This window comes from Pangasianodon hypophthalmus, chromosome 6 (genome assembly GCF_027358585.1).
Source record: "Pangasianodon hypophthalmus isolate fPanHyp1 chromosome 6, fPanHyp1.pri, whole genome shotgun sequence".
In the NCBI taxonomy this organism is placed as follows: domain Eukaryota; kingdom Metazoa; phylum Chordata; class Actinopteri; order Siluriformes; family Pangasiidae; genus Pangasianodon; species Pangasianodon hypophthalmus.
This window is the reverse complement of record NC_069715.1, coordinates 30,409,500-30,418,689: the sequence shown is the minus strand read 5'-3', so window position 1 is coordinate 30,418,689 and position 9,190 is coordinate 30,409,500. Positions and strand designations below refer to the sequence as shown.

Genomic DNA, 9,190 nt, shown 5'->3' with positions numbered 1-9,190 from the left:
TCTATTGATGTGATATAGAATTTCACTGCATATTATACACTGTACTCATGCATCTGACAATAAACTTATAACTTGAAACTATAAATTAGCCTTCATAATGATAGATTTGTTAAACAGCTCCACCTAGTGGCAGGTTTTTATCAGTACAGGATCCACTTACACTCCACACACACATTCCCCTGACAATTTATTTTATTAGGTTCTTCCCAGAACGTGTCACTTAACACTGAAACATTAAAAAAATCTATGAAGAATCATAAATTATGGTTTTTGTTTGTCTCATAAGAAGAATTTTTCATACAAGTTGAAATTTTGTCAATTATTACGATTTCGTTTTTATATTAAAACTCTCAAAAAAAGTCAAATTCTTTGTGTTTTTATGGTGCGTATGTTGTTGTTTTTACCGGTAGTGTGTGCGGTTTTCCCTCAGGCAGCTTTTTCTGCTCACCAAGACGCCATTTTGGAAAAAAGGATTCATTCTGTTTAAATTAAAGATTAAATAATATTAAATTAACCTTAAATAAAAATAAAAAAAGCTCCTTATCTGTCCTTAACCATATTAACACAGATATACAGATATAAATAATTATACAGGATTAGATAAGATTGCACATCTGTAATACACACGCATGTTCAATTGACTTCAACAACGTATCAGTTACACTGCAAAGTGTGAACACTGGCTGTGTTTATCTGCAGAGATTTTCACCAATCAGGACAAATTCATTCTAAATGAACTGTTTACACTGACTTTTTAATGGAACAGATATCAATTTATAAATCAAAACATACATAATGCATGAACATTTATAACAGAACAACAGTTTTTTCAGAGACAGTTATAATGAAATAAAATGTTAACAGATTTTAGGCTTCTCTTGTCTAAAAGTTCTCTAATATAAACCTGTGATGTGCAGCTACACTACTGTCAGAGCTGCTGTTATAGAAAATTAATCAACACCTTCTGACCAATCACAATCCAGCACTACATTCTACACCACTGTGGTGTAATAAAGTTTATTACGTGTGTAAATTCCTACATTATTATAAAATCTGACCCTTTCACCAACAAATAACCTCCTCTTGTGTTCAGCTGCAGTTCCTCTACCAGAATCTAAACCTTAAACCTAATTAAAAAATTAGTAAATAAACCTAAAACTATATATAAATGATGAATGATGATATCGTGTGATGCGTATATTCTTCCTGAAGGAGATTGTGTATTTGTGTAAAATCACCTGTTCAGAAAAAGAGAGAACTCAGTAAGACATCGTACGTTTTATAAACTGACACTTTTTCATTTTTTGATTGTAAATTTGTTGCAAATATCAATATAAATCAATATATAATCAATATAAATATTCAGACTTCTACAATCTTGATTATTTTTTTTTATTGTTTCTAAATTTTTTTTTTTACTCACTTCCGGTAGCAGATGAAGTTCAGCCTGTCATTGCAGTTTCGGTTCTTCAAGGTGTTGGTCGTGGTGTTGAGAGCTCCACAGCGGTAAGATAGAGCTGGACATGAAGGCATTGAGACCAGGCTCCCCAGCTGCTCCCCGCTCACCCAGAACCATATTCCGTTCACGAAGCGCAGGCCGGTCCACACGCTCTCTGTCTGCGTCTGCACCGTCTCTAGCTTCAGCTGCCGCAGACTCGTCTCGGAGATCACGGAGGCCAAACCAGTGTAATGAGTCCTGCAGTACTTCTGAGCCTCCTGCCAGGTCTTGTTCTCCTTCACCAGGATCAGGAACCGATAGCAGTAGAACTTCCTGCCAGTTCTGCAGTCATAGTTCACTAAGAATCCTGAGTAATCATAAGATGTGACAGCACAATTGTCCCAATATATTGGAAAAACACTAATGTCACCAAACCAGTTTGGGAAAGTAAGTGGTTCTCCATCAGACCAGGTCCAGGTGCCTGATGTTCTGCGCAGCCCGATCCAATTTTCATAAGAACCAGATCCAGATTCTACGAGGCGTTTGTTTTCCTCCATAGTGGTGATGGTGGCCAGATCTTTGTAATATCTTCTGCAATATGACTGAGCTTCACGCCACCCTAATGGAGTGCTAATGAAAATATATTCTCTTAGCAGACCTTCAGCCAGACCACAAGTCACCACCAGCAGGAGAATAAAAACGAGCGATTTCATCTCTGCTCTGAAGCGTCTGAGCTCGGTACGTCTCTAAACAACATTCAACTCTGACTGTCACTCTGAGGTCATGATAAATACATTTAAAACACATGCAAAAGCAAAGTAAACAGACATGCTGACAGAGAAGAAACCTGCTACTAAAATGCAAAAGAATGCTGGAATGTCAGAACTCAGCAACCAACACAGCAGCGGCTTGTGACTATAGATTGTGGTGTTGCAGGACGACATTAATGACAACAAAACCTCAAACAAAATGAAGTGGAGACGCTATCACACTTGACTTACGCTAAAGGCTACTATCTAGTGAATTTTTAGAGTAAGTCAGTAATCAGAACTTGAGAGTTGACAACTTACAGTCATCCAGCGTGCAGTCTAGCAGCTCGCTTTGTGTGGTTTTAGGTGTAATTGTGTTCCATACAGTAGGTGTGTGGTAATATCATTAACCAGGGTTGCGAGTTTTTAGCAAAAAATTCAGCTCAACTACATCGGCTTCATTCCCCTCGCATGGGGCAGCGTGATTCCTGCCCCAATGGACCTCTATTAGTGCTTGTTTGTTGCAGTTCCTTTCTTGACCACTAGGTGCAATAATAACTCTGTGGAGCTAAATGTGGCAGTGAGCACGCTGAAACACGATCACGCAACATCTAGAAATGCGAACAAATCAACAGAGCATCAGCTTTTATGGTCACATAGCAACACTTTTAAATCGTTGGTCAATCAGAAGAGGTCATTAGTATTTCAACATAATTTTAAAAAATTTAGCTACTTGGACAATAGATATATTTATTAAAATGTGTTGCCTCTGTACTTCAGTTATAAAATGACAAAATGCAAATAAAACACCATCTGTAATCGAAGTTCTATTTGAACATGAAAACCTGAGAATATCGTTATAGGGAGTGACTTTATGAAGCAACATTTGACATTTGCATTAACTCAATGAAAATATCTTCACCATCTTAGAGAAACATAGTCAGAGATTTTAACAATTTCACCAAGAGGTCATGATAGCTAATTTTCTCGATAGCTGGATAATTATCATTCTCCTGTAGCTGCCTGCATCAGATTTAAAACACTGACGTTTGCTTGTAAAGTTAAAAACAGAGCAGCACCAACTTACCTCAAAGCACTTATCACATCTCGCACTGCACCACGCTCCCTCTGTAATCATAATAATAATAATAATAATAATAATAATAATAATAAACTATCCTAGATTATAGCTATCTATATCAGAGCACCTTAAACACACTGGGCCTCATTTATTAAGTTGTGTGTAAATGTTTTCGTGGCCAAACCAAACTATGAATTCCTGTCAAATCTACAAATGTTTCTGATTTTCTTCATCCTCGTGTGTGTTTGTTGATCAATCCCAATCAGACATAAATGACCTAACACATTAACATCATGGCACAGCTGATTTACACTTATCCACATTCAACAAACCCTATAAAGGACAAAGCTTAAAGAGAGCTGAAAAAGACAAAATGGCAGCTACATGGTGAAAGAGCACCTCTTAAGCATGGTGTGTGCTAAACCTTCCAGTAATGCAGCTCAGCCACTGCAGCGCACCAGCTACCACAGACACACACTAACTCTTCCTCCTTTTATAGGGCGCCATTACTTTTGTATGTATAACTAGCTGTATGTGGCTGAAATGACAATAAAAGCCACTTGACTTGTCTTATTTATCTTAATTTATGGATTTATTCTGGAATCGATTTCTTTCTGATCATTAACATGAAATGTTCAAAAAATAGTCAATATATAAAATCTCAGAAACTCATCGACAGTTAAACAATTTGAAGACGATCGATCGAAGTTCGCGTTAGTGAGTCTCTTTACACAGAAATTTACACAAACTCAGGATTGAAATGTAGCATGAATGTGAATGTTTTTATAAATATCTGGATTTTCTGAAATTCCACGTTTCCTGTGTAAACGCTCCTGTGAGCGAAGTCACACACAGCTTCACTGCTGATTTACATAACACATAAAAAGTCTTTCTCCATGCTGTAGATGTCATGACATCAGGATCTCATCACAAACATCAGGATCTCATCACAAACATCAGGATCTCATCACAAACATCAAGATCTCATCACAAACACTTTGAGTTAAAGCATTTTTTTGTGTATTTTTGTGTTATTTTCCTTCAATTCTTTCTGTATAACCTTGTTTTCTTCTTAACAGGAGAATTACGATGAAATTATTTTAATCTGTGAATTAATCCTTCACAGAAGAGCAGGAAAATAATGAAGATTATATTTCCCTGATGTTAATTTTAATCTAATCGCTCCAGTGTTATTGCTGTAAAGTTTAATATTTATTTATTTAATAATATAAATTAATATTTCGTCACTGAATGATGCTAATAATGATTTAGTAAAATAGGGAAAGTCTAAACTGAGTGAAACTGAGTTTAAGACTTGCTTGATTTGCACGCAGATTTTAATAAAATTTCTTTTAAATGCAAATGCAGGTTTGCTTAAGAAGTGACAGCAGTCTGCAGGATGTCTCACATTCTAGCACAAATTTCTCCAAATACTAACCTCCTTTCACTTCTCACACAGGAGAAAGACTTTTGCTTTTTTTACATTCATTTTTAGCAAAAATTAAATTTCATAGGAATACATGAATATATTTTATATTTATTTCATTGAGGGGAAAACAGAAAATGCAAATACAGTTGAGGTCAAAAGTTTACATCCCCCTTTCAGAATCTGCAAAATGTTTATTATTTTACCAAAATAAGAGGATCATACAAAATGCACGTTATTGTTTATTTAGTGCTGACCTGAATAAGATATTTCACATAAAAGATGTTTACATAAAGTTCACAAGAGAAAATAATAGCTGAATTTATAACGCTCACAGATGCTCCAGAAGGAAAAACCACGCATTAAGAGCCGGGGGGTGAAAACTTTTTGAATTTGAAGATCAGGGTAAATTTAACTTATTTTGTCTTCTGGGAAACATGTAACTCTTCTGTAGCCTCTGAAGGGCAGTACTAAATGAAAAAATATGATATTTAGGCAAAATAAGAAAAATGTACACATCTCCATTCTGTTCAAAAGTTTTCACCCCCCGGCTCTTAATGCATGTTTTTTCCTTCTGCAGCATCAGTGAGCGTTTGAACCTTCTGTAATAGTTGCATACGAGTCCCTCAGTCGTCCTCAGTGTGAAAAGATGGATCTCAAAATCATACAGTTATTGTTGGAAAGGGTTCAAATACACAAAAAATGCTGGAAAACCAAAGAATTTGTGGGACCTGAAGGATTTTTCTGAAGAACAGCAGGCAGTTTAACTGTTCAGGACAAACAAGAGACTCATGAACAACTATCAGTAAACAAAAAAACACAGCTGTGGATCATTCAGGTAACAACACAGTATTAAGAATCAAGGGGATGTAAACGTTTGAACGGGTCATTTTTATAAATTCAGCTATTATTTTCTCTTGTGGACTTTATGTAAACATCTTTTATATGAAATATCTTATTCAGGTCAGCACTAAATAAACAATAACATGCATTTTGTATGATCCTCTTATTTTGGTAAAATAATGAACATTTTGCAGATTCTGAAAGGGGGATGTAAACTTTTCACCTCAACTGTATCTCCTACCATTCTGTTAAAATGTACTCTTATTATTATTATTTATTAAATATGGACTAATATGGACTCTTCTCCTTGCCGATTTTTAGGTAATCAAATATAAGAAGTAACAGGAGCTCCTTCTCCAGAGGGCATTTACGTGCATGAAGTATCGCTGTAATGTTCCTGAGCATCAGTTCAGCTTGAATCTTCACGCAGGTCTCACATCTTTCAGGTTCCACATCAGCTGTGAAGTCACGTATGAAAAACCTGCAGATTGAGGTCAAAACAACGCCTCAACACAACGCCTCAACACGTCTCTACACAACATCTCTACACAACGCCTCAACACAACATCTCAACACAATGTCTCTACACAACGCCTCTACACAACATCTCAACACAACACCTCTACACAACATCTCAACACAACGCCTCAACACAACATCTCAACACAACGCCTCAACACAACACCTCTACACAACATCCCACCACAACACCTCTACACAACATCTCAACACAACGCCTCAACACAACATCTCAACACAACGCCTCAACACAACACCTCTACACAACATCCCACCACAACACCTCAACACAACATCTCAACACAGCGCCTCAACACAATGCCTCAACACAACATCTCAACACAACACCTCTACACAATGCCTCAACACAACGTCTCTACACAATGCCTCAACACAACATCTCAACACAACATCTCTACACAATGCCTCAACACAACATCTCAACACAACATCTCTACACAACATCTCAACATAACATCTCAACACAACACCTCTACACAACATCTCAACACAACATCTCAACACAACACCTCTACACAACATCTCAACATAACATCTCGACACAACATCTCTACACAACGCCTCAACACAACGCCTCAACACAACGCCTCAACACAACGCCTCTACACAATGTCTCAACACATCTCTACACAACACCTCTACACAACATCTCAACACAATGCCCCAACACAACGCCTCTACACAATGTCTCAACACAACGCCTCAACACAACGCCTCAAAACAACGCCTCAACACAACGCCTCAAAACAACGCCTCTACACAACATCTCAACACAACGCCTCAACACAACGCCTCAACACAACGCCTCAACACAACGCCTCAACATGACACCTCAACACAATGTCTCAACACATCTCTACACAACATCTCTACACAACATCTCAACACAATGCCCCAACACAACGCCTCTACACAATGTCTCAACACAACGCCTCAACACAACGCCTCAACACAACGCCTCAACATGACACCTCAACACAATGTCTCAACACATCTCTACACAACACCTCAACACAACACCTCAACACAACGCCTCAACACAACATCTCGACAAGTCTCTACCCAACATCTCTACACAACATCTCAACACAACATCTCAACACAACATCTCAGCACAACGCCTCAACACAACGCCTCAAAACAACGCCTCAACACAACGCCTCAAAACAACGCCTCTACACAACATCTCGACAAGTCTCTACCCAACATCTCTACACAACGCCTCAACACAATGCCTCAACACAACGCCTCAACATGACACCTCAACATGTCTCAACACAACATCTCTACACAACGCCTCAACACAACGCCTCAACATGACACCTCAACATGTCTCAACACAACATCTCTACACAACGCCTCAACACAACGCCTCAACACAACATCTCAACACAACGCCTCAACACAACGCCTCAACACAACATCTCAACACAACGCCTCAAAACAACACCTCTACACAACATCTCAACATAACATCTCGACACAACATCTCTACACAACGCCTCAACACAATGCCTCAACACAACGCCTCAACACAACGCCTCAACACAACGCCTCTACACAATGTCTCAACACATCTCTACACAACACCTCTACACAACATCTCAACACAATGCCCCAACACAACGCCTCTACACAATGTCTCAACACAACGCCTCAACACAACGCCTCAACACAACGCCTCAAAACAACGCCTCTACACAACATCTCAACACAACGCCTCAACACAACGCCTCAACACAACGCCTCAACACAACGCCTCAACATGACACCTCAACACAATGTCTCAACACATCTCTACACAACATCTCTACACAACATCTCAACACAATGCCCCAACACAACGCCTCTACACAATGTCTCAACACAACGCCTCAACACAACGCCTCAACACAACGCCTCAACATGACACCTCAACACAATGTCTCAACACATCTCTACACAACACCTCAACACAACACCTCAACACAACGCCTCAACACAACATCTCGACAAGTCTCTACCCAACATCTCTACACAACATCTCAACACAACATCTCAACACAACATCTCAGCACAACGCCTCAACACAACGCCTCAAAACAACGCCTCAACACAACGCCTCAAAACAACGCCTCTACACAACATCTCGACAAGTCTCTACCCAACATCTCTACACAACGCCTCAACACAATGCCTCAACACAACGCCTCAACATGACACCTCAACATGTCTCAACACAACATCTCTACACAACGCCTCAACACAACGCCTCAACACAACATCTCAACACAATGCCTCAACACAACGCCTCAACACAACATCTCAACACAACGCCTCAAAACAACGCCTCTACACAACATCTCAACACAACGCCTCAACACAACGCCTCAACACAACATCTCAACACAACGCCTCAAAACAACGCCTCTACACAACATCTCAACACAACACCTCAACACAACGCCTCAACACAAAGCCTCTACACAACACCTCAACACAACGCCTCAACACAACATCTCTACACAATGCCTCTACACAGAGTCCTTATGGCTTTTAGTCAGGTGTATGTTTTTGTTTTGTCATTATGGATTATTGTGTGTAGATATTGGATCATTTCTATTCAGTTCACTCTGTATGATCTTGTTTACTTCTTAACAGGTAAATTATAATAAAATTATGATCTGTGAAAACACAATCTGTGAAATACCTCTTTAAGTTGGCAGAATAGTGAGTGACGCCGTCACGTACGGAAGCAGCTCGGAGCGTTCTGTGGCTACTGTACGTCCTTGTATGTGACAAATAAAAATAATTATGATTTTCCATTTATTTAATAATCTATAACACAAAAAGTTGGTCAGTGAATATTAACCTTCATAACTCTAAAAGAAGAATCGGAAATTTCAATGCTTTACACATTCAGTGTTTTAATGTTTTGCAGTTTATGTAGATTATTGTAAATTAAATGATATTATCTGTAGTAGTAGGCTTGCATGTGCATCTGTGAAAGAAACTAATTTTGCACATCAATTTTCATAACCAAATTTCTTTTAAAATGCAAATTCACTTTTGTTTAAGACGTGTGAAGAAGCTCCAGCTTCTAAAGTGACTCTGGCTTCAGACGTGCGTCCAGC

The 9,190-nt window shown here is 38.6% G+C and overlaps 2 protein-coding genes across 2 annotated transcripts; one reads left to right on the top strand and one right to left on the bottom strand.

Annotated features, from left to right (window-relative positions):
• Positions 1-527: 527 nt before the first annotated feature.
• Positions 528-2,380, bottom strand: LOC117597588 (snaclec agglucetin subunit alpha-2-like). Its single transcript, XM_034305470.2, has 2 exons — positions 1,424-2,380; positions 528-1,238 (listed from the first exon to the last, which is right to left on the bottom strand). Exons 1-2 carry the CDS (start codon positions 2,149-2,151, stop codon positions 1,235-1,237), a joined length of 732 nt encoding a protein of 243 aa, XP_034161361.2. The 5' UTR covers positions 2,152-2,380; the 3' UTR covers positions 528-1,234.
• A 4,355-nt stretch (positions 2,381-6,735) lies between these two features.
• LOC128318508 (protein FAM186A-like) lies at positions 6,736-7,846 on the top strand. Its single transcript, XM_053234682.1, is given in 2 exon segments — positions 6,736-7,133; positions 7,135-7,846. Coding segments are annotated over 2 exon segments (1,110 nt in total).
• The last annotated feature ends 1,344 nt before the right edge of the window (positions 7,847-9,190 follow it).